Below are 27,159 nucleotides of genomic sequence, written 5' to 3'. Positions count from 1 at the left end.
AAATCCCAAAAGTAAATATACATTTAATATAAATATTTGTCAATCCTTAGAATCAATCAATACATCAATCATGGTCACTTACTGTCACAGGTTCCAGGAGGAGCTCCTCTTCAAATAGTTGATATCGACAACACCGGAGGGCTTGATCAAGAGGACATTATGTGTGTGTGTGTGTGTGTGTGTGTGTGTGTGTGTGTGTGTGCGTGTGTGTGTGTGTGCGTGTGTGTGCTCACAGACTAAACTGCACCTCTCACCTTTTTTCATACATTTCACTTGCATTCATCACATTTCACAAACACACACACACACTCTCACATATGCAAACACCAAGAGAAAACTGTTAGTGTGTATCTGTGTGTGTGTGTGTGTGTGTGTGTGTGTGTGTGTGTGTTTGTTGTACATACAATACTGATCTGCTCCTGGGTCTTTCTGAGTCTTTGCATCTCTGGAGTGTCGGACACGATGCTGAACCCTCGACCTTTACTCTCTTCAAAGTCCTTCTTATATTTCACCTGCAGGGGGATTCAAACAGACAAAAACATCAGAACAAAAATTCTTCCTCAAGGTCTTATAAGTACTCTACATCTGTTTCACTGACATTAATATTTGAATATAAACATTTATAATACAATTCACAAAGGCTGCACAATGTGAGGTTAAAATGTTAAATGAATCAACTAGTTTTATAAACTTATTTTTCAAGCTGTCACTTTAAAATCCAAAGCTGTCACTAAAACAGACAAGAAGGAGGATATGAACTGGAGAGCAGCTTGAGGCCGGCCAATAAAGTGAGAATTGGAGCTGGAATAAAACATAACGTGTGCAGGTATGATTATAAAATGTTCTCAGGTAGCCTTCCTCTTTAAACAAATGGCTTCATTAAAGAATATTTAACGATGAGATAATATTTTCAAATTGTGCAAGTTTTTTTTTTCAGAGACTTTGTACATGTCCATATTCATGTCTTGATAAAAAAAATGAACAAAAAGAAAAAGCAACAAAACCTTAAACTCCCAATAAAATGATGACAGAGAGGGTATTTCATCTGGAGGGGATTTTGACCTTTGAATGCACCCACACAGCAGACTATATGAAGACAGACCACAGAGACAGTTAACCTCACACAGACTGAAAAGAACTGTAAATATACTATAAGTGTTTGTGTTATGTTTGCCCGTGGATTGCGGTGAAAAATATTTTTGGGGAAATTCTGAACAAAGACAATCATCTATTCGGTAAGGATTGTGAAATGTACGGCTGTGAAATCACTAGTTTCTTTTTCTCTTCTTATTTAGCTTCATCCATCACCATGCTCTTCCTCTCAGCCTCGGCATCAAACAGAGTGTGTGAACTACTTCTGCAGAGCTATACACACTTCTCACATACTGCAGTAACCAGGCAACCGGGGCACCTTGTAGACATGGGAGAGACGCCGGTGACCCTGTTGATAGTTATTTTAGTATTAAATCTACCTTTGAAAGTTTGAAACTACAGTTTGAAGTTGGAAAAGTTATTGCTGCTTTAATATTTTCATTTCTGGATGGTCTTCACTAATGTCAGCAGAAAGTCAAACTAGATTAAACAACCCCTCTATCCCGTATGAAACAAATCGAATTAATTGCAGAGTGGACGATTTATAGCCCACAGATGTCAACAACAAGCGAGCAGCAGGCTGTCATTCTTTACTCGACCTTTAGAGGAACAACCGCAGCTCATTGAGCCATGAAGTCATCCTGCTGGTGTCTATCAGTCATCTGTATCAGCCCATTAGCGCTCAGAGTTACATAAAGCTGTAAACTGCGGGACTATGACTCAGACAGGAGTGTGTGTGTGTGTGTGTGTGTGTTCTGGTATCCTGCTCTCACTGTGATTGTTCCCCTTCTCAATACGAAGCAGATTAAAAGCCCTTTCATTCATCGTGGGCTCCCTGTAGAGATAATATGCCGAGCTGACGAGGAACAGCACATACAGATGCACACAAACCATTTGGAGGCGACAGCACAAGCAAGGATCCAGACAGGAGGAAACAAGGTCAGCGAGAGCCAATACACACACACAGGTCTGATTGGACACAGGTCAGGTCAGGACAGGCAGAGCTGCACTGATCCCGACTGTTTCATTGTTATTTTACTTTATGATCATCATCAATATAATCTCCATCGTCAACACAGAGTCCAAAATGTACTTTTTCACTCACAGGCCAAGGTCGGGGTTAGAGCTAAAGATCCACCCGCAAAGCATATTTTTGAACTCTTTCGGAGTTAAAATGTTAGTTTTGAGTTGTGAAAAAAAGAGGAGAAACTTGTTTTGCAGTCGGGAAAAATGCTGCATCTTTTTTCATTTCTTAAGCAGCTGTCACTTCCTGTCAATCAAACACCTAAATGAGAATATTTTATTAAGACGTTGGAGAAGTGTCGCACACAATGAAAGAAAAAAACTCTGAAAACTGATGAATCTCATCAGCTGAATATATCCGTAGGTTTGGTACACCTCAGCTGTCGAGAACATAAAGAGTCCTTGTGAGGGCTTCTTTGTGTAGTTTTTCATCACAATGTCAAAATATACTCATCAGATATTATTTAATGAAAAACTCAACCAATAAAACCGCAGCGTCATACTAGGGCTGGGAAATATATCGAGTTTTTAAGCTATAGATATATTTTCAAACAAGATATAGTTTATGTTGCATTAAAATAACGTTATAGAGGTGCCAGGTCACCTTTTTCTCATCTCACTGATGATGACTGACTGTCTGTCCCTCTTAACCCTGCTCCTCCTCTCTCTCTCTTTTATTGTATTTAAGGAACATTTTTATTTTATTATATTACTACTTAAATTCACAAACAGGTAGTTTATTTTCCATGTGTTTTCACTGTTAATAAAATACATATCGATATATATCAAGTATTGCCATTCAGCTAAACAATATCGAGATATGAGTTTTGGTCCATATCGCCCAGCCCTACATCATACGCACTCGGCTGAAAGTCACCAGACACAGGGTCACTTGTTGACTGATCTTGTTTCTATTCGTTTTGACAGTTTTTCTTAAATTGAATGTATCCGTCTATTTAAACGGCATGTTTGTGTCTGTGCAGTGACAATGACACATCATATAGATGTAGATAATTACCATTGTCGTCCCTGCTGCTGTGTCGACTCGTTCACATCCCCTCTGCCTCTACACTGCTGCCCACTGTTCATCATACTGCCATTATTACACATACTTTCACCATTCATGCTGGCATTGTAGCCATCCCCTCTATCCCCTCACACCAACACAGTCTCAGCAGAGTCTGGTTCTGCTCCATGTTTCTGCCTCTTAAAAGGCAGATTCTCATTGCCACTGTCACTTTAATAAACGTTGGTGATTGCTGTGCTCATGGTGGATTAATGTTGGGTCTTTGATAATCATTTAACAAAGACTGCAGTCTTTTTCTTGAGTGGCTTCTTTTTTTTTTTTTTTTTTTACATTTGTTATGAATTGGCACTCTACAAATAAAGATTGATAAAAATAGATTATACTGCCTCTTGCTTGCATCTGTGTTTATTTTTGAGGAATTGCACAGCCGACATGCTAAACAGAAGCAGGGGAGGTGTTGCCGCCCCCATGTGTACATGTAGGTAAAAGTAAGAATATCTCCAACCTAATGGTTAACAGGTCGTCGAACATGATACCCAGGTTCTGCTCAGGGAGGATTTATTTGAAGAATAACGAATTTGAAAAGGATGCAAGAAAGGCTCAAAGCACACCGAGGAAAACTGCCACATAGAATATGTTGTCATTAAGTAGCTACAAACATGCAATAACTGTTCAAAAGGTTTGGATCTGATGGAGGAAGTGATGAAGGAGAAGATCTGAGGGAGTAAGGATGCAACAAAGGAAGCATGTGAAGATGGCGCGATGTTAAGAACGATGACTCTGTTTCCTGACAGATTCGATGATTTCACATCAGACGCACTTCGCCTGTGAGACGACACCAGCAGACATCAGCGGGTCACATGACGGTGATGTCACAACCACTCCTCTGCACCTCCTCACAAGTAGGTCAGAGACGAACATGTGGAGGTTTTCCCACAGTGTGTGCGTACGCTCACACTGCTCACTGTCATTGTGAGTTATAATCAGTTTTCTGCAGCAGGACTTGGGAGAGCTGCAGCGCTAATATGAAGTGATTTCAACCTCACCTCCGGGGACGACGCGCACACGGATCAGAAAAGTTAAAAGACGAAAGAAGAAGAAGAAGAAGAAGAAGAAGAAGATATGAATCATATTGACGCTTCTCCGAGGTGATGAGGAGAAATAAAGTGGAGAAAAACGGTTGTTTTAATTAGAGCAGGTGAGAAAGTCCAATCAAAACTAACCAATCTTTAGTGAAATAGATGTCAGGCTTCTATGGAGTTGTCGCCACAAAAGGAGAAGATCCATTTTTGCATGATGATATTTTTCTGAGGTGTGACTCTTTATTTTAGAGGAGCCACACAGATATCAGGAGAGTCCACTATACCACGCTAGCATGAGAATATCTGCCTTTATATCAATGTTACACATATTCATGATATGAACAAAAGACTGGAGAACATACTTAGTTGTAATGTAATGTAATTTGATTCCATGCATGAAGATTGCACCTGTTGTTTTCAATCCAGTCTGTGACCATGAGCCAGTCCCAGGACATAAACAACACCACCCTCTCCCACCCTATCACTCGTGGTAGATTTTCTTTAACATTTCCTGATCTGTTCTCAAATCACCCGCCCCCACCTCTGACTTCAGCTGTTGAAAACTCATTAAGGGGGCTGGCCAAAAATAAAAAATCTGGGTAAAGTCAGGATGAAAAATGAATGAATGAAAAAAATCCTTGGGTTCAAATCCGACCTCGGCCCTTTGCTGCATGTGATCCCCCAATCTCTTATTCCAACATTCCCTGTCTCTCTTCAGCTGTCCTATCATATAAAAAGCAAAATGGCCTAAATTCACGTCTTTAAAAAAAGAACATGTTTTTCTCTGTATTACAAAATAATACAAATGAACTGATTAAAGCAGCAGCAGATCAAAAAATCAAAAAGGTAAAATTGCTGGGTTTGTCATAGGAGTTTGGTGGCTTTGAAGAGAGCAGCATAGCAATCAGAGGTAGACAAAAAGGTCTACCTCTGATGGCATCCTCCATCAAAGATACAAATGTCCCCCCTTAAAGATGGAGTCAATAAATGTTTGATGATTATCAGAGAGAGACAGGATAGAGAAAACGAGCGAGTAAATCTCTTGACTGTAAATAACAAACTGGTTATAAATGTGTTTTCATGGGGGAAGAGCAGCAAATACACACACACACACACACGCACAGACCAAACATAGAAACACACATCCCAGGACAAACAGCACGTCCCCTTCTGCTGACTGCTGAGTGGACATCTGTCCTTTTGTGCTGCAGAGAGCTAGCCCACACACAGTCACACACAGTAAAACACACACACACACACACACACACACACACACACACACACACACACACACACACACACACTATGACATATGGCACAGGAGTGTGGCGTGTTTATTCTTTCATACGTGTTCTTTGCATCGTTTTCTGTGTCTGTAAATCATCACAGTGACTCATCTCGTCTTCAGGAAGAGGAGCTGTCAGAGCAGCTTTCAAAGACACACCTGAGAGAGAGAGAGCGAGAGTGTGTGTGTGTGTGTGTGCGTGCGTGCGTGCGTGCGTGCGTGCGTGTGTGCGCATGTCTTCACCTGGCTCTGTAGCTCGCTCTGCTGTCTCAGTCTCAGGTTCTCTGGTGTGTCGGCCACGATGGTGAACGACGTCTTGGGGTAATGTCTGCAAAGAGAAAGGGCAAAAGAGTGCTGTCACACATGGGAAGTTCTGACGTCATGTTTTAAGTATTTGACAACAATTCAGCCAAGTCAAGAGGAAAGTGTTTCTTCCAAAGAACGGCAACTGTTGTAAACTCGTCTCAACAAACGTAACAGCTCTTAGTTATTAATCACAACAATAATCTCACACTCACGTTGTTTTTTTTTAAATTCCTAAACAATGAAGACTGCTCCCTGACAAACATCAGAGGCCCCTCCATAATGAGAGGTACACAATATGGGAATGACTCCCAACAATGAGCCTTTGAGCTGTTTTCAAATGTAAAGCTACACCCTGCAAGATTACCTCTCCTTATCTAACTTGACCTTTCAGTCTCCTGATATTAACCTTTGGAATATAAAGCTTGCTTTCTGTCTAAAATCAGCATCAGTGGGTTTGGATTTAAAGCTGCTGTCTGCAAAAAAAACACAAAGCATGAAGAACAATGGAGCCCGGTACACATGTGAGAGCTGACGGTGTGAGGATGGTGGGCGGGGGACACAACGCCCACGCTCCACCTCCGTGAACTTTTCAAAAACATTTTTCCCTGAAAGCGTTGTTTCGCACAGGAAGAGAAACCCTCTGTGTGGGTGTTCGACTTTTTTTTTTTTTTTTTTGCCAAGAAAAGCTCCAACAGTCATCAGTCTTTGGACTTTTGTTTTAATCTGGAAATTCTCCAAAAATCCTCCAACTCCTCAAAACTGACATTTCTCATCACATGTGTAAAACCTTACCAACAGCTTGTTTCCAAAGTAACACCTTCTAAAGTAAAGGGTCGGAGGAATCAAAGGAATTCTGTGTGCAGTGCTGCTGCAGTGTGATGTTGTTCATTTATATGTAAGCTGTATATTTGAATGCCTCTGTGTATTTAAAGTTCAAACGTGGGACAAAAGAAAATTAGCTTCAGACTCCCTGCAGCATGCCGCTTTCTCTGCATCATCTCTATCATATTAAATAATATTAATATATGGGAGGCGCTACAGGTTAATTATAAAGCTTTTTTGATTCACAGTATGTAATTCATAAGTCTGCAGGGGAAATGACCACAATGGACGGGTGATACGTTCAATATTAATACCAAGCCAAGACCAAACAAACAACCATTCATTTCTAGTTCCCCACTTTCACATTTTGTGATCAGAAATACTGACAGAGAGACAGAATCCACCTCATGTACTCAGCGCTCTCAAAGTGTGCGTGTGTGCGTGTGTGTGTGTGTGTGTGTGTGCGTGTGTGTGTGTGTGTGTGTGTGTGTGTGTGTGTGTGTGTATGCAAATCAATGCCTGCAGCATATTCAGCGGCACAGTTTGACCACTCCACTGAACTGTCCTTCACTCCTCTCCTCCTCCAACTTCACCTCTTTCTGCCTCCCACGCTCGTTTACACACTGTCTAACACACACACACACACACACACACACACACACACACACACACACACACACACACACACACACACACACACACACACACACACACACACAAACACACAAACACGCACACAAGAACAATTTCAAATGAGAGCACTTTTAGCGCAGCGTCACAAACAGCTGATGCTGAGGGTGTTTTTGAGCTGAGGATGTTTAGAGCTGAAAACGTTGAACGGCATTGGTTTTGTGTTAAAAACGGGCGTCTAAGAAACAACTGCTGGCATTTCCATGGCTCCATTATTTTAAAGAAAGTATTTCATAAATGTTTCTTTATTCAAGGTTTTGTAGATTAACATGAAATCAGCTGAAGGCTCTTTGAGGTTACAGACTGTCTCTGCACACAGACTGGAGCTTTGATACTACACACCTCTGATCTGAACCAATCATCCCTCTAACTTTACAACACACACTCAAAGACACACAAATACAAAGCTACTCTCCTTGAGAACAAACCTCAGTGTGCTTTTATTTTATTCTCCCATTTAAAGACTCCAACGTCAAACATATAAAGATCACTCCTGACGTCACAAACAGCGTCATTATGTTTTTGTTGTAGCTGTTTTGCTCGTGTCACAGTTATAATCATGATAATCACTGTGTGTCACAGACAGTCTGATGAGGTCTGTTTGTTTGTGTGTTTAACTCATAAACAGTCATCATGATCTTCACTCGTCTCCGTGTCTCCCTGTGTGTTTGTCTACACAATAATGACCGTCTCATGGTTAGAAAAACCACAGACAGGAGCTGCTCAAATCTTTAACTGCCACTGCCTCTGTCTCTGTGCTAAAATAATATCATCAGGATGTTTCCATAGAAAAGGAATATAATCTGCATGGCAAACCGCAAAATGAAGAAACGTATTCCTGTTTCTTGAATTTTCATTCAGCACACTTCTCTGTTTGGAAAATAGAGTCCGGTGCACAGTGGAGGATTTTCTTTGATGTTATTGTGTGGGCCTGTTTGCTTTATTCGACAGGACAGCTGAAGAGAGACAGGAAATGTCCAGAGGAGAGAGTAGGGGACAGCATGCAGCAAAGAGTCGAGGCCGGGCCCGGACCCTCGGACGCTGCAACAAGGACTATAGCTTCCGTACATGGGGCACGCAGCATAACCGCTAAGCCACCAGGTGCCCCACAGTTGAAGATTTTCATATCATCCCTTATTATAATGTTTTATTTCACTTTATTTATATTCAACATTTGACCTTTTAAACTGAGCCTCCAAGCAAAAGATTTTTCATGTGTGTACTTGTATCATTGGAATGATAATAAACATCTTGACATAAACCTTCAAGTTAACTAAATTCTCTCCAGATATTTCAAGAATTTGACAAGAATGGTCCAGAATTCAGAAGAAAGGTTTTCATTCAGAACTTTATTTAGTGTCTTGATCAGAGTGTAAACACGACATTATTATAACTTCAAAACAAAACAGCGCCCTCTACCTGTCCTGTGTGGAAAAGTAAACCTGAAGATAATTGACTGAAAAATTGAAAACCACTGACAGCTCTGGAGACTATTCTGAATAAACCTCCTGTTTTTATCTTTCCAGTCTACTTCTGACTTTCTCCTCTCTCTCGCTCTCGCTCTCTTTTTAAAGATCTCACTCCTACTCTCCTTCTCTGACGCACAACAAAAAACACACAAAGACTTCCTGTAGCGGCTTTTTGCTTTATGGCGACTACCACAGAAAAACAGCCAGAGGCGACTTGAAGTGTGTGTGTGAAAACTCTGGCACTTCTTTCAACCAACAGTCCCTTTGTTTCACTTCTATTCCTCATAGTTAAAGATAAACACACACACACACACACACACACACAAACACACACATGTGCACATGCACACACACACACGTGCACACACACACACGTTCACATGCACAAGTTTTGTCCTGAAGTTTCATTTCACCTGTTAGCGTTGCTATGAGCAACCATAGATGCTTTGTTCGTTTGGTGCAACCCAATCCTCTGAGACAAAGAGCTACTCTGTGGGATATTACACACACACACACACACACACACACACACACACACACACACACACACACACACACACACACACACACACACACACACACACACACACACACACACACACACACACACACACACACACACACACACACACACACACACACACACACACACACACACACACACACAGCTAGCCAAGGTAACTGTGTGCTGGCTGGACAAGCAGCTGGGGCCAAAAACAGACGACTGCAACAGACAAACAGGACGGTCTGCTCACTTCTCTACACAATTTGGGTTCTATCCTGAATTGACAAAGTTACGGACTCTCGGGCCGTTCCATGCTCAAAGCATCAACACTGGAGCCTTTCCTGATGCAAAGCCAAAGAGTTTGAGTTGCTGAAAAAGTAGATGTGCATAATAGGCTGACAAAACAGATAAACATCATCACCCTCAATAGTCAGCAGCAGAAATACTAGTCAGTTAGACATATTCATATTTTATGGATGTATGCCCACAATGCCCGTTAAATATTGTATCTGGGATGTAACGAAGTCACCCACCACTAGATGGTGCTGTACCTCGGGTTAATGGGCCTACGCTCCCTGCTCAACTGCTCGGATGTTAACTAGCACACAGTGGGTGGATGGTATCTCGTAGCGCGGCGCAGTATTTTGATCGATATTATGGAGATACATTTTTTTGTCGGCTGTGTAAGTTTAAATTATCATATCGACCAAACATTAGCCACGCTCCACAAACTCACTGTGATCCCTCTTGGTTTGAAAAGATTACACAGCTCATTGTGACAACAACTGCTCAAGATGCACTTCCCCTCAACTTGATCAAATTGTGCTACATGTTGAACATTATCTGTGTTTTTTTTAGGTTTAGACAAATCAACTAGTTGGGAAATAAGTGCCTAGCAATATTTGTAATCAGGATATATAGATGTATTTCTTAACACAGCTTCTTTGACCCAACAACTTCCTAATCCTGATTTTTGGTAGCAGAGTAATCAGGGCCCTTTTACAGGATGGTTAACACCCACAGAAACACACACACACACACACACACACACACACACACACACACACACACACACACACACACACACACACACACACACACACACACACACACACACACACACACACACACACACACACTCTCTCTCTCTCTCTCTCTCTCAATAAATCACACATTAAGGAGAAAAACTATGACACTCTGAAAAACTCTGAGGTGTTTCGTACCTTCGTCATCCATGCCACAGGCTAAATATAACCTCTTTCAAAAAACAAGAACAAACACACACACACACAAACACACACACACACACACAGTCTTTTTAACTGTTTCCAATAATACCCTCGGACACATCCTGCTTTTCTCTCACTGCCTGGTTAAGACACCAGGTTTTACAATACACCAGTGTGTGTGTGTGTGTGTGTGTGTGTGTGTATGTGTGTGTGTGTGTGTGTGTGTGCGCGCACGTCTTTGTGGGCTCCCTGGTCTGTGTGTGTGTGTGTGTGTGTGTGTGTGTGTGTGTGTGTGTTCCTGTGCGTATATATGTGTGTGTGCTGCAATGTGCTGGGTGTGTTGTGGACACAGATTTAGAAGTACCATTGTCTATTATGTTTCTGTAACATTTGCTGAACAGCGACAGTCTCCTGGCTCCAGCAGCAGTGACGCACAACGTCAGTGTGTGTGTGTGTGTGTGTGTGTGTGTGTGTGTGTTCATGTGTAATACTGAGAAAGAAACTTAACTGTTTGTTGTGTTTATAGTTGCCGATCAATCAATTAAACACGTCAGATATCACTAGACAACATCAAAGCGTCTTTGAGGATTCTCAGAACTCATAGGCTGTATTCTAAGGACGACATATGAATGTGGGGACGATGGCCAACTTTAAGGTAATTCAGGTGTAGCCAGTGGTTAGACATACACTTAGTCCAGCCAAGACTTCTTTTCAACATTGTTTGCGGTCCAACTACCAACTTTAAAAACATGAGCTTAAAGAGACTGGTAAAATATCTACATTTTCAGCAGGTGACTGCCAGTGGGTTCTAAGACGGCAGGGACTTTGTTTTGTGCCACTAGTTCCTTTTTCTGAGTTTTTGTGTACAGTTAGAGTAGCAACTTAATATGCAAGAATCCTGTTGTTGACGAGTCGGCCTACAGAGATAAGGTCCAAAAATGAACAGCATGTTTGTCAGTGAAAGGTTTTGCACTGAACACCACAAAAACAAAGTAAGGACTCACTCACACTAGGTACAGTGCTCAAGCTCGTTTGCAAGAGCACAAGCCCGGGAACACAACGTGGACACGATCATACAATCCATCCCCGCTTTGCATAATCGAGAAATCCAGGAGAACGACTTGTTCCCGTGCCACTGTCATATAGTCTCTGGAGGCCATTTGATAGCTATCTGTAATTTGAAGGTGGAGTGTTTTCTTTAATGGTACTCAGGGCATGAGTTCACGTCATGAACGGTTAAAGGATATATGCATCATTTTAAATGTGCAAAAAAAAAATCAATCATCCTTTTATTTACTTTTTTTGTTTTGGGGCAAACAGCAAATGTTGCGGTACATTCTATTCTATTTAAGATGTTATGTTTAAATGTTGACCTGGTGTTGTAATAAAAATGGCTGCTGTGTGAATACTGTGAATTGTATCAGCGTTCTTTACACGTTGCATGCATTTTCTCTGCAGCCTACGATGGAAACAGCCTTAATGCCAGGTGGAGCAGGAGGCACGGCTGTGATCATGGCTGTCAATGAAAGCTGAACTGTGGGGGGGGGGAGTTGGGGGGGGGGGGAGCTGCATGATGGGGGCCCATGCCACAGCTCCCAGTCCTCCTCAAGTCAACAACTCCAACCGTAGCACAAAAGAAGGGGTGACGTGTTCAGCTACAGGACGGACAGCGATGCTTCGTGGCTGAGGTCTGAACCAGTTGACAGCAACATGGATGCTCTTTTGATGAATCACAGCGAGGGAGATGGAGGATGAGGAGGATGAGAAGCAGGGATGACAGCTGACCGTGTGTGTGTGTGTGTGTGTGTGTGTGTGTGTGTGTGTGTGTGTGTGTGTGTGTGTGTGTGTGTGTGTGTGTGTGTGTGTGTGTGTTTGCTGGTCAGTCTGGCCTCTCTCCATGTTCCTGCGTAGGTGTTGATGAAAATCTCAGTGTGAGCTCAGGACAGACTTGGCTCCTGTAAACCTCACTGACAGCTCAGCAGCACAACAGACAAACATCAGATAAACAGAACATACTGAATCCACCTGTACACAGTATGGTGCGATTATTACAGCAAAGTGTAAGGTTTCTGCAGGTCACACACTGACGATGTAAGTAATGACAAAACAGTTGACCACAGACTTTTTTTGGATGAGCCTTAATGAGAAATGTTGGTGTCATTTATATGTGGGCTCATTTTTTAAACACTTTGTTGTCATGATGGCTAAATGATATAAAAAGTTTTGGTTTTGCTCAAGTAGATTGCTTAAGCAAGCTATTAAAGTAATCTTTAGGGGCAAATGTGTTCAATCAAAGTAGGTCTGCTTCGTGTTGTCACTGACAGGTTGTTATTCTTTTTTTTAAGATTTATTTTTGGGCGTTTTGTGCCTTTATTGGAGTGATAGGACAGTGGATAGAGTTGGAAATAAGGGGGAGAGAGAGAGAGAGAGAGAGAGAGAGAGAGAGAGAGAGAGAGGGGAATGACGTGCAGGAAAGGAGCCACAGGTCGAATTCGAAACTGGGCCTCCCGCTTGGAGGACTATCGCCTCTATACATGGGGGGCGCACACTAAACACTAAGTCACCAGCGCCCCCCACAGGTTCTTATTTCTGTGCTCAAGCCGCTACACTTCCTCGGCCTTGGCACAGTTGGGAGAGGTGTGCTTCGGCACGTTACAGTTTCTCATGCACAAGCACAGGAATGCGATGTGGACATGATGTAAAATCGATCGCTGTCTTGCATTATGTAGAAATCCAGAAGTGTTAGAGGCTCGTATCTAATCAAAACGACTTTAAATAAGCGTCAAAATAAGGTTGCAAATTTGGTATCTATTGTTGGACGAGAAATAATTCACTAACATACCTTCTTTGGCAGCTATTTGACAGCAATACCGGAAGTTTAAAGATGAAGCGTTTTCCTTCATGTTATACTCATTGCATGAGTAACACATGCACACATCTCCGCAGTCCACCACGCTGTGAGTGTGTGTCCTAGTTTGACTTCAGACACGCTGCAGCATCTATACAGCCCCCAGGCTCAGACTAATCTTGTGAATGTAAGTCTCAGTGGGGGGTGGGGGGGGGGGGGGCTGCATGCCACATCACTAAATCACCACAATCAATCAAAATCCCCTTCCTCATCACCATCATCTGAGTCATGACTGTTTATTAACTAAACCTTCATGAGTGTTTTTTTTTTATTCCAGGTGAGTCGGGCCTGCAGCACCCTGCTGAGAAGGTGAGCGTCCTGCTGTCCAAGAAACTTTTGAGTGAGTCACATTTTGAACCTTCCAAAAAGCTCCGCTGAATGTGTGTCACCATGGAAATGAAAACTTCCGCACATGAAAGCTGAGAGTTCACGCTACCTGAGGCTTTTTAGTCACTAAAGAAGACCGATCATGCTTCTCCTTTTATCACAAATTCACACATGCTTTCACATATGCACTCCTGAAAATGTCTAGAGTATTTCAGGAGGACTACCCCTGACCTGGTTGTTCACACGTACAGCTCACAGCGGGGAGATATGGACATATTTACAGTATCAACAAAAGAGATCAAGCTAACAGCTAAACCAGATCTTTTGTAGCCTCTGGTATTACAGTATATTTTGTATTTATTTTTAAATATGTGAATATGGGACTCTATTGTATTTTATTCAAACTGTTCCACTGAAGTATAGAAGCTTCATATTGAACAAAGTTTATAAAAAAATTATAAACTGGATAAAGCTCTACAAGTAAAGCAAAAATAATGAGAGAGACTATACAGCCTGAAGTTTTGTGCTGACTCATGTTTAATTACTTCACCTTCATCACCAACATTTAACGCTCCTCACCTCCTCTCATGCTTTTCCATCGCAGGCAGCCAGTGATAAAAGGCTGTGACAAATGAGGGGACTTAATTCAGGCTGTGCTTTTTAAGTAAAAGATATTATCACCCACGGGATTTAATAGCCGGCTGCCGGGCTGATCCACAGCGGAGATTAGACGCAGAGCTGAGTCTTAAGAGAGGACATGGAGAGAAAGATGCTGAAAAAAAAAAAAAGATGGAGGAAGAATCCAAAACAAAGAGGGGGAAATCTGGAGGAAGATTACTACTAAATATTTCACATCTTCAGAAAAAATCACAAGGCAAACATCTTAAGAGCAAAGGGATTTGTTAACAGATGCATCATCTTGTGCCAGATTTTCTGTTTTAGAGGTTCTGCCACGCTTTAAATCTGAAAAATAGATTTTATTCTGTTATGTAATTACCCCAAATAAAGTAAGTAGGCATCAAATCCAATCAGCGGGGCCTGCTCCCATATTTTAGAGCTTTAATTTATCACACCTCTCGTTATGCTATAACGAGTCTCCCATCATCACTACCGTCAAAAATACTATTCTTCATTATTTTTTATGTTACAACTGACTAAAGGAAAGGTGTAACTTTGCCTTTTGGCAGGTCACAATCCAAAGGGACACATTTCTGTTAGTGTACGGAAAGAATACGAAAGATAGAAAGTGTGTAGAGGAGAGGAGAGGAGAGGAGAGGAGAGGAGAGGAGAGGAGACAGAAAAACTTTTTTAAATGTGACGAAATAAATGGGGGAAAGGAAATGAAAGAAAAGTGGTTAAATAAGGACATGGAGCAAAGACGAAGCAGGAAATGAGCAAAAAGGGGAAAGATATGATAATATAAGAGAAAAGAAAAGAACAGATGGAAAAATGTAAAGCAAAAGAAAGATGCTGCAGAGGGAAATTAAAAGAGAAAAGAGGGAAGGGTAGAGACAAACAAAATGAAAGGAATGGAAATGAAAAGAAAGAAGAAAAAAGAACAGAAAACACTGAAAGGAAAGGGAACGAGACAAGGACAGAAGAGAATAGATAAATGGATTGAGAAAAAAGTATGAAGAAGATTAGAAAAGAGGGTAGAGGAAGCAAAAGAAAGAAAAGTAACGGAATGGAAAGGATAGAGGGAAGGATAGGAGAAGAACAAAGGAAAATGTTAATGGAAGAAAAGAGAAACATGAGGAAAGGAAGGGAAGGAGAGGAGAGGATAGGCGAGGAAAGGAGGGGAGATAAATAAATAAAAGGGAAAGGAAGGAAAGGAAAGGAAAGGAAAGGAAAGGAAAGGAAGAGAGAAAAGAAAAAGGTAAGATGGAATGTAGAGGAAAGAAAGTAGGAGAAGATAGAGGATGGAAGAAGGAGACAATGACAGGAAAGACAAGGAAAGAAAATGAGCAAAGGAAAATAAATTGGAAAAGGGAGGTTAGGGAAGGACATGAGTGGAGTGGAGTAGAGAGAAGAAAAATAATACAAAATTGGAATAAATAGAAAGGAAAGAAAAGTAAAGAAGGAGCTAAAATGGGTTTGAAAGTTTGAGGAAAGGAGCGGAGAAGATAAGGAAAGGACAGATGAAGGAAGAAGAGAAGAGGAGAGGTAGTGAGGGTAGATGTTTTGGCAAGAGGGGAAGAAAGGAGAGAAAAGGAGGTAAAGAACAGGATTGGAGTGGATTGGAAAGAAAGTTGCTGGAGCATCTGATGAGAAAAAAAAACAACAGCAGCAGAGAAAACAGAGTGCTGTGTCATGGCAGCTCTTCTAACACCATGACACTGTCTCCAGTGATCTCCTCTCTGTCTTTCTCTTCACTCAGTCGTGCGTGACGCCCTCAGTCAGCCATCAATAGAGACATTTCTCTTCCTCTCTTCCTCTCTGTCTCTCTCTTTCTTTTCTACCACAGCGACGGCTGAGCCTCTCGCCCCTCTCTGCCTCTCAAATCCTTCACATTTGTGTTTATTTACATTCAACAAACTGTAACCCGCTCTTTGTCCGTTGTCCTCTCCCTGGCTCTTGTCCCCCCCCCTGTCCTCTTTCAGCAGATTCTCGGCTCAAAGATTAGAAGGAGTGTTACATAAGTTTCCCGTCACATCTCTCAGCAGCTCGCTCTCCATCTTTGTGTTGTGCAGTTGGATTTATTCTCGGTCTCTCCTCTTTGCATCCGTTTTCTCTCTTTGTCTCTCTCACAGTCATTTGTTAGTGGTGTTCCTGCAGTCTTAACTCACGGATCATTTTTAGTTGTCACCTGGATTGCTTTTTTCAAACTGCTCACCAGTGATGAGACAGCTGCATAACACTCTTTAGATGTATATAAGGTAAAAAAAACAAAAAAAACATTACATTGTGCTTGGTTGGAAGAGAGGGTGGAGGCAAAAGGAGTAAGAGGTTAGCATAACTGAAAATGTGAACAGGCAACTCCTTGATTTTTATCTTTTACTACAACCTGTCATCCTCCACTGCTTTATCTATTTGACTCTAAATGGGACCATAATTTATAAAATAAGATATACTATATTAATCCCTGAGGGGAAATGGACATCATGCTGTTGTAAAATAAAAACTTCAAACTAGAGATTGAGACCATAAACTCATAACGAAAGTGTTTCCTGAGGTAATAAATCAAGGGAATAGCTAACGTATAAATTAAGTGATCAGACTTCCAGTGAGTCCCCCTGCTGGTCATGAGTGAGAATGCAAGTTTAAGACAATTCTGCATTGGCTTTACTTTTTAGACATGGGGCTGGTAACAAATCATTTTAAGAATGATCTGAGTCAGATCAGGGCCAAGTCCAATTTCTAACCATTTAGGGATCATAAAATTTGATGTACAGGACGCACATTTACCGATTCTTCATCTAAAAAGTTGGCTGTTGGCCTTTGTACCAGTGCGACCAAATTACAATTTAAAATGCTGAGACATGCATTGCAAGTGGAGCCGCCACCATCACCTGTTGCACATGACCTGACGCGACTGTGCCTCATTCATTGTATTTTCCTTGCAGCAAATTTGCAACCTTCCCCTAAGGCTCAGCATAAGACGTGTGTTTCCATGGCAACAGTCCTGTAGCAACACCACTGTTGACCCCTCATCCTCCGCTTTGCAATCCACTGCTATTCCCTCAAAAATAAAAGGCCACCATGTTGCATAACTTTCATAACATTTCTTTAGTGTCTCTAAGATTTTCCGTTGTTCCACATTTACTTTTAGCACGTCGTCTTTGGACCATTTCCTTTTTACATCTTGCTGATTACGTTTGATTCATTGATTTTTTTATATCCATGTTCCTGTCAACGGTGGGATTAAAATGTATATGTCTGCAGTTTTCATTTTCATTGTTAAACTCAGTTGAATATTCAAAGAAAAATAATATTTCACTCACTGAGTTGTTCCAAAACTGAAACATTTGTGATGGGGTTGATGGACCTAAGGCTGTCACGATACCAGATTTTTTTTAACTATGATGATAAAAAAAAAACTAAGCTTTGCGTAAAAGATGCTTTTCCACATGAATTTAAAGTCCAGCTATTTGTTTTTTGTTCTATTTGATTAAATTCCTGTAACATACACCTCGTATAGACAGTCTGCATTTATTTATCTTTCCATGTCCGCGATTCAAAAACATGTTGTAAAAACCAGGGTCTTTGCCCCGCCAACAACATCCATTCATCTTATGTCAAACACACTTTGTCAGCTTTAAAGCATCCTGTAGCAGCAGCTAAATGCAGACACAATGTTAACACAACAAAAATCATAGAGCACATCAGTGGAGCCTTTTTAGCTCCTAAAGGAGGCTTTCCCTCAAATAATGATGGCTGCGTTTATGCCTAAAGAGAAACCACTCATCTACTTATTCCACCTGCTGCCTCTGAACAGGCACCTCTTTAATGTAAATGATATCATATCCTGCAGCTGCCGCACGATCTGTTCCCCTCCTGAAGCAGCGAAGAAGTGAGCAGGAATATTTCTCTCTGTGCAGCACAAAAAGACAGCAGTTATCTGGGTTATGTGGGCAGCAGTGTTACATAACCACACAGTCTTTATCACAGCGATCTGAGCTGCTATTAACATGAACTCGACATGTAAAAACCATGTTAGCGCGTCAGTTTAACACAGAGACAGAGCGTGGGAGAGTGAGGCAGAGAAAGTGACCTCTTTTATTCCTCAGATCACTCACATGTGTCTCCATCTCCACACAGGGAGCTGAGTTACATAACCAGCATTGATTTTTTTTTTTTTTTTACTAATTAGCATAACTGCTAACTTAATTAAACCAAATTATCTCACAGAGGAAGACGCCTGTTATGAATGTAGTTATAGACTCTTTGTGTTCTCCTGATTCTCTTTTATTAATCACGAGCAAGAACAGCTCCTGCTTCATCACTGGAGGTAGGCTGTATGTTGAGTTCACAAAAAAGGCACTGATTTACAAGAGAAACTATAAGAAAATGAGGCGTCCTGCTGTGATTTCTTTAGTTTTGCACCTTTCAAAAAAAATTAAGTTGGATGTCCAGACATCAGTTGGATACAAAAACTTGTAAAAATAAAAATATATCATATAAAAAAAACTGTCAGGGTTCAGTGAAACATTCTGCCAACCCAAAGAGAAAAAAATGCAGCAATGCTCCGTTAAGATAACAGCTCAGAGGTCATAAGGTGTCCTGGTTCACACAGGTCAGTCATACACCACGGATTAAATCTCACCACATGACCTCACATAGGTACACATATATACATCATGTTGTGGGTTTCTTTGTGGTTTGTGTGGCAGGTCGTCTTTTAAACAAAATAACACCAAATGCTCCTGATGTTGTTTTGTGAAAACTCTTTTCTGGTTGTGTTAGTCCTTTATTAAAGTCAGTTGGTGAGAATGTGTTCAGTCTCATGTGCTTCTGTAATCTCTCTCACCTCTCTCCTTTGGTCTGCCTCCCCCCCCCCTTTTTGAGCTTCAGAGGGTCTTAAGAAGCACGGGACCATCGTCAAATTCAGAGACCCTCCAGTTTCTCCTTTAGGGCTCAAACATTCAGAGAGAGCTTTTGTGTGTCCCTTATCCTCCAAGCACGCTTGAAAAAATCAATTCAGAAGTTTTCTATTTTTATTTTCATACTTTGTAATGACCTGGTGCACTGACCACAATGTTTATTGTCCAAAATTAAACCTATAAAATTATAAAGAATTGGGGAATAAGATTTTAAAACAGAAATCTTCTTTCATACTAGGCTGTAAACATTTTGGCTGTAAAGTTGGATATTTTATCAAGGGGCTCTGTGGAAATAGACCCACTTCAGTTAACAGCCTCAAGTGGCCATGTGAGGAACTGCAGATTTGGTGCTTCATTGCTGGCTTCATTTCTCAGACATGGATGCTGCAGATTGGCCACGATGCGCACTCCAAAGTAGCTTTGGCCAATAATTCTGTTTCACGCGGTTTAAAAAAGTGAAACAAGAGCAGCATAATGAGTGCAGGATTTACTCATTTTGTCTGGACAGTGATGTTTGATCCTGCGTATGATCAACTCTCTCTGTGCCACAGTGGCCTGTTTCGTTTTGAATTTTGTGGTCCCTTAATTGACAGGAGTACAACTCCACTACAACGACAAAGACTGCATGGACGCTTGTAGCCTAGTGGTTACTTAGCGAGCATGCCCCATGTACCTTCGATGTAGCCCTCCATGCGGTTGGCCCAGGTTCAAATCCAACCTGTGGATGTCTTTTCCTGCATGTTATTCCCCACTGCCTCTCTTCCCGATTTCTGACTCTATCCACTGTCCTATCTCTGAAAAGGCATAAAGAGTCCAAAAATAAACCTTAGAAAAAAGAAGAAAAAAAACAATGACTGCAAAAGATAAATGGTGTTCTCTTACCGTTAGACAAATCGACTGGTCTGAATGTAAAATATTTTATGGTCGACAGGGAAATGAATCATTAGGAACATCCCTACCAAGCCCCTCATCTGAAGCAGCTTCAGATAAAAAAAAAATGTATAAGGTCATGTAGGGCAGTGCTGAGGCCGTCACTTCAGATGTTTTTATTGTGAGAACTGCCACAGCTCAACAATGCAGATCACATGTATCACACAAAAGGCCAAGAAAAACGCAGCCGCCGGGCTTTTTTCCACAATACACACCAGTTATATGTGACTGAAAACAACGAGCGTCAGAGGGAGCCGGAGCCTCACGCAGACTTTAATTACAGGATGCTGGTTTGGACTCTGAGCGCGACAAGTGACACTGAAGTACAAACACAAAACTCTCACTGATGAGTAAGAGCTCCCTGCACAAAGTGTGCAGCTGTTTTCTGCACAGCAAACAAAGCTGTCATCCTAACTTTCCATGCAGAGAGAAGATGAGAGCTAGCAGGCAGCAGTGGAAGGAAACAATTAGAGAATCAGACAAGAGTACCTTTAACAATTAAGGAAACTATAACTGTAATCTGTCCTCATTGTATCTGTGATCCTTTTTTTTTTCTTGTTTCTTACATTTAAAGACCTTTGCTGGACATGTCTCCTCTAGAGGTTTGTTCTGTGACCAGCTATTTGAATTTCACCCACAAATGAACAAAGGAAGTTACCACAGTCCAGTCAAAGTGTTAAAGTTACCAGAAAGGCTAAAATATTCCAATTAATTTGAGTCTATGTTTCATACTTCTTCAACTGAAACCACCTACTGTTGTGTTTTTTTTTAATTGCAAAATTGAAAATAAAAAAACTACGGTTCTCCAAAGAATACGTTTCTTATCCAAAAAATAACTCAACAATAATGGAAAGGTTTTGTCTATGCACCAGATCAACACCACGTAGACATTTATATCCCATGACATCTTTGGGGATTTCTGAGGCTTTCTTTGATAAAACTCGGGCAGTAAATCTTCAGTGGTGTCACGATATGATGCGTTTATGATTATCCCGTCAACGATTTCGTTCCATTCAATCTCACGATGCGTCACATTTGGTTGCATGTTACTGCACATGGCTACTTGTTTACCTTCACTTTTTAAGGGCATTTTATATTCTTGGGTATCAGATATTGTGATGTCTCATTTTAGGATTGTATTGCAAATGATTGCAGAATGTCTGTGTCGTGATATATATCCTAGGTTAAAGTGGCTCCTTTCCTGCATGTCATTCCCCACTCTCTCGCTCCCTTGTCTCCTACTCTATCCACTGTCCTATCAAATAAAGGCAAAAAGTCAAATAAAACTAAGCTAGGCATCAGCTACACTCAGATTCAATTGTGCCAAGTTATAGGTGAGGGAAAAACAGCTCTGGATTTATTTTGGAATAAGAAGAAACATGTTGCAAATGCAGGTACTGTATAAAGCATGACTAACAGCAGGTAGAGATTCAAACTGTGAGTTAAAGCTAATCTGCACTCTTTATTTTCTGTTTATTTATCACATTTCACAACTAAATTGTATATTGCACATCACATGTACTTCTCAGAGCGTGCAGGCCTAAACGCGTGTAGATATAGATGAGAAACATGAGGCACAAAATAGAGTCAATTATAAGCTTCAACTCACATCCTTTATCATTTCAAGCAACCAAAAGTGACAAGGTCAAAGGTCACAGCTTCAGCATTCCCATGTAGCTGTAACACACTGACACAAAGCTTTAGGCACAAACTATCATTTCAGATCAACAATTGTCAAACACAGATACAACTGAAGCCTCCTTTGAGGATTTGTATCTTGTTTTTGCCTTTAAGGCCATCGCAAACTACATCATTTTTTGGGTGGGGCTGATAAAAGGCGGTGTGGTGAATCCTGTCGTACTGATAATAACAAACTGAGCATGTTCAGAGTTCAGAGAAACACACACAGTAAACAGAACCAGCAGCAGTGAAGGCAGAGAAGCAGGGCTGGGCTCACAACCAAAACCACCGAAAACAACCACGAACTGCAACCATCCAACCATCGCTGCTATAAAAAACCTGAAGGGTCGCCTCACAGATACGAGCAGCCTGCGGGCAGGACACAGATGTAGATAATCACACAGCAGACACAGCCAGAGGATGGTGTTCATGTTCTGAGAGGGTTCATACAGAGATGATAAAACACTTTGGCTGAACTTCAGCAGAAGGAAACAATAAGTTCATTGTATGTACATTACAGCTGTTATAATAAGATCACAACAGAGCGTAAAGAGGCGGTGTCTGTCTCCTTCCTGTGGGCCGCAGAGGACCTCACTTTGGAAAAGAGACAGACAAATAATAGATGTCATCTGTGTGTCATAAAACTACTGAAGTACACGGCTTTGAAAATACAAAGTGAAAGGTTGAAGGTTTTATGATGCACCCTGATGTTATACAAAGAGTCATGATCCCTCAATGCCCCCTGGGAGGGGTGGGACTTAACTTGTCTATTCTGAATCTGTGCGATCAGATTGACTTTACCTGAAAATTTCACGCAAACTACAGTAACTGAACTCTTTTTATACTTAACTTGACAGGAAAGGAGAGTGTTTTTGTGCTGATGTATTTTGACAAACTTGATTTGTGTAGTTAATGGCTCAGTTCAAAGAGTTCTTTGTCTCTCACCATTTACAAGAGTACATATTTCTTCAAGATCAGGTCTCATTGTGTTCCAGCAAAAGAGGAAGGACTTGGAACGACCGATACGATGCAAACACCAGGGGGTGTGTGATGTTATTGTGAGAATGTGAGCGCGTGAGAGAGAGAGAGGAGAAGGACTTACGCGTTGCAGTAGGGTTTCTTGTCGTAGCCTTTGTAGTTCTTCATGTTCAGTGTCATCTTGCAAACCTCACAGTGGAAACATCCTTTATGCCAGTTCTGCAGGCGACAGAGAGAGACAGAGAGTATAACATTAACTCACAAATAGGTGAGTCCATTAAAGGCTTAGATAAGAGCTCAAATATTAGGGTCTCTGAAATGACCCTTTAACTGTAGTTTTGTACTGACGGTGGGTGGCACTTCCATGACAGCTCGGTTATACATGTTATGGATTCTCTGTCCAAGTCAGGTGTGTGATCCCGGAAGGGCAAATGGTTTTGGGCCCCAAGGCACGATGTGTATTTCATCATAAGTTGGGAGTTTTATGTAATTGCTTTTACTGTTGTGGAAATTGTCCATGTCGTTGCATTCGGAAATGAGTGCTGGATGCACAAACTAAATGTGGGCAAGCTTTCAGCTCATGACCTAAACATGTGTTGGTGTAATCCCTGCAGAGGGGCGCTAAACGGTAGTTCCCTGATATGAAAGCAAGAATTCAACAAGATGGCTTCAACCCTCTACGCTGGCATTTAGAAACCTGTTGCGTCGGCTCTTTTCTCGCAGCAGCCCTCCTCTGACAGCCCTGCAGCGTTCTGCCTCCAGAAGACTTCCAGAGAGCAGGCCAATCAAAAGAGAGTGGTCAAGTGGGGAAGAGGGGGGCCTTAAAGAGACAGCAGCTGACCGTTTCAGGAAGAGGCTGAAATGCGGGATTTTTACGAACGGCAGCAAGAGAAATAAAGAGTTTTTTCAGCTGCAAATCATGGAAAGACTCTCTATGGGGTTCACAGACTGACAACATGAAAGGTGAAAATGAGGAGACTAAGAGAGCTTAAAATAAAATGTCTTTAGTGCAATCCTGTCTGGCTATAACCTGCATGCCATAAGGCACATCAGCCGGATCCCTCCAGTATCAAGCCTCTCAGTAGTTCAGTTCTAGACGGATCTCCTTTCACAGATAGTTTTGCTTGATATATATTCCGAAATTCATGTACATCACTGGTTTCCCTTTGAGTGTTATTTGATTTGGCAAAGACATTTTTTGTTTCCTCAAGTGTCAAGTCACCTTGTGAAGCTTCTATCTTGCATATAGTTATCTTCTGTTGAACTCTTTTGCAGGCCAAACTTCTTGAATTCCTATATCATACAGTTTTTGTATTCCTTTCATCTGTTTCGGTGTTTCCTCACCGCTCGTTCCCGACTTTCAGACTCTGGGCGAGACGTTTATTTCATTCCTAAGAATAACATCTCAGACATTGTTCAAAGATCGCAGAACTTCAAACGGCCTTGCAGATTCCTCGTTGATGAGCATCACTTCCTTACTTGTTTCTCTATGCACCGGGTGAAGACTGGAGGAGAAAACCGTGAATGTATGAACACGTTTGATGACTTCATCAAGGGAATAACAGGAACTGCTGCAACTCTGATCAAACATTTCTCCTCCAACACAAAGTCTCCTTTTAACAGCAAAAAAAACTTCAGGAACTTTTAGCGAGTAACTAACAAATTTGGTCAAGTAAAACTTAAATCTTATTAGCTTTTATTCACACATTAAATTTGTGTTCTGTTATGTTTGCAGGTCAGAAAGAAGATGCATTTTGTCTTGCAGAAGTCCTGATGAAATGAGCTTTTGTAAGAGACAGCAGGAGCTCTGAAGTCCTTGGATGGTCAGTGTACTTCTCTCTCTCGCCCTCACACTCTTTTTCTCACTTTCTCCTCACTTTCTCTGGCAGCCTCCTCCTCTCTAGATCACGTCCTCGAACATTAATTTTATGTTTTATCGACTTATTCGTGCTTCAAACGAGGCACGTCCCATTTTACAGGACAGCACAGAAGGTAAACGTAGTCCCTTTTGAGGGGTTTGATAAGACGGATCCGCCTCATGTCTGACATGTTTTAGAGAGATGATGAAGTTTGATGTTTCGTTGAAATGAATCATCAAAACAGTTTTGATTACAGCTCTGTGAAACTGGAGTCCTTCATATCATGTGCACTGCCTCCATGCTGTCGTGTCACCTGATGCTTCATACGACAGACAGAGAACGCATGAGACCGCTGAAGAGAAATGAATAATTCATCACCGTTATGCAACAGACTATCCCAGGTGTTACCAGACTAAAACAAAGTTATGATTAAATATGTGTCCCTATTTATATTATTATATCATCATTACTAAGTTAGCATATTTCACAGGCGTTTGTAAATTAATTTAGAACAATAACTCTTTGAAGATGACAGCGTTATTGGTGTATAACTGAAGTATTTTATTGAAAGAAAGCGCAATTATAGTTTGTTTTTTTGCAAAGTGGCATTACAAACTTTCTTTTTCATAATATGTCCCCTTTAAAGGCAGTTTTTTTTGTGCCACTGTAACTTATGTAATTTATGTAGCTTATAGTGCTGTGCTCATGATGGATTAATGTAGGGTCTTTATTATAACAAAGAGTATGGTCTAGACCTGCTGCTCTTTTTGTAACCTGTCTTGAGATCAAATGTGTTGTGGATTGGAGCTACACAGACAAAGATTGTTTGATTTATATTCACATAAAAATCCATCGATATCAGATCTCAATAGGGTCGAGCGTATATTATGGCTTGAGTTCGGCTGGAAAATCATTGTGAGATTTTGTTATACTTATCCAGAAAAGACATCAGGGTGGTGGTGATGCTTGATGGAGACTGCGTGGGACTAATGGAGCCAATCACGTTCATATTTTCTGGAACGGACAGGTTATTTGAACTTATTGGGACGAGATCAATGAACACAAAACACTAGGGGCAAACACTCACTTTCAAATGTTTAACTATATTTGGGCGATAAATTGTTAAAAAAAAAAATTAAAAACGTAGGACCTCGGCCCTCTCCATCCTTCTTTATCTCTTCCCTTGATGTTTGGACCTCACAAGGGTGGGTAGGGAAGCTGCGGCTCAGTCAATGTCTCTCAACCGGGAAGGTCCAGGTTTCTATGCCCAGCTCCTGCAGCAACATGTCCAATGTGTCCTTGGGCAAGACATTCAACCCTTAATTTCTCCCGCTGCTTCACCAGCGGTATATGAATGCGTTGAATGGGATTAGTTACTTCTGATGGCCATCAGGGTGTGATTGACATGCGGTAAAGCGCTTTGAGCAGTCAGAAGACAAGAAAAGAGCTAGACAAGCTCAAGTCCATTAACCATTTACCATTTACAAGAATAAGCTCTGGTTCATAAGTTTTAGCAGATGAATGATTTAAAAAATAAAATTTTGGAAAAGCAACATTGACCCTCAGGCCTTTCCTAATTCCCATCTGAAGCAGGACAAACAATAAACAAATAATTCACAGTGAATCAAGAAAAGTCTGTAAAGTAGTGAATGCAAAGGAAAACGATAATTTGCTGATTCAAACAAAAAGAAAGTAAAAAAAAAAAAAAAAAAAAAGCTTAATTTCGATGATACTGAGAAAAAAACCTATCCATAAAAAAACAGGTGGTATTGAAAAGTAGTCTATGGAAGTATTGAACATTTTGACAACCTTACCTCAAGGTGTAAAAATAATTGTATTGTTATCAGAGGAAGTTTCCAGAACATGAAAAGTCCAGAGTGACTGAGAGTCACTTCGACCATCTCTCAAAGTGCTCACCTTGTCCAGGCAGCTGACTTTCTCCGTCGGGTAGACGATCTTCCCGCAGCGGGCACACGGAGGGTTCATGCTCCAAAAACCTCCTCTGAGCTCCTCTGACGCCTGGAATCCGCTCGTTACACGGAGATGGTGTTAAAATAATCCACACAGAGAGACCTTTTACAGCCAAACGGAGAATCTGTGAGAGAGACGACGGCTCTGCTCTGTCACCCAGCGGCTCACCGTCCGGTCTGAAGTCTGGATGCTGCGCTGGGAAAAGAGCGCTTCATGAGCGTCAAGTGAACGGCAGTTAGCGAGGAGGAAACCGGAAATCAGCGCGAAGAACCGGAAATGCAGTTAACATGGAAAAAACAAAAAAAGGAAAAGTCCAAGTACCCCAAAAATGATTTAGATTTGGAGAAACCCAAACCCGGAGTTCTGTAAATAAATGTATTTTTTTTTGTTTGATAAAAGAACAACTACCAAAATAGTTATTTTATTCTAAAACATT

General features: G+C 41.2%; 2 protein-coding genes across 4 annotated transcripts in view; both read right to left on the bottom strand.

Annotated features, from left to right (window-relative positions):
• Nucleotides 1-210, bottom strand: part of LOC109993119 (nebulin) — a 59,940-nt gene extending 59,730 nt beyond the window's left edge. For all 3 annotated transcript variants that reach the window (XM_065948754.1, XM_065948755.1, XM_065948756.1), the window contains exon 1: nt 83-210. In XM_065948754.1, the coding sequence (XP_065804826.1) occupies nt 83 (1 nt within the window). In that variant the 5' untranslated portion in view covers nt 84-210. The remainder of the gene's footprint in view (nt 1-82) is intronic.
• nebl (nebulette) lies at nt 169-26,930 on the bottom strand. Its single transcript, XM_029279720.2, has 4 exons — nt 26,670-26,930; nt 23,018-23,112; nt 5,753-5,837; nt 169-512 (listed from the first exon to the last, which is right to left on the bottom strand). The coding sequence occupies exons 1-4, from the start codon at nt 26,736-26,738 to the stop codon at nt 312-314; spliced, it is 450 nt and encodes a 149-aa protein (XP_029135553.2). The 5' UTR covers nt 26,739-26,930; the 3' UTR covers nt 169-311.
• Between the last annotated feature and the right edge of the window lie 229 nt (nt 26,931-27,159).

Source organism: Labrus bergylta, chromosome 20 (assembly GCF_963930695.1).
Source record: "Labrus bergylta chromosome 20, fLabBer1.1, whole genome shotgun sequence".
Classification (NCBI taxonomy): Eukaryota; Metazoa; Chordata; class Actinopteri; order Labriformes; family Labridae; genus Labrus; species Labrus bergylta.
This window is presented reverse-complemented; position numbering and strand designations above follow the sequence as displayed.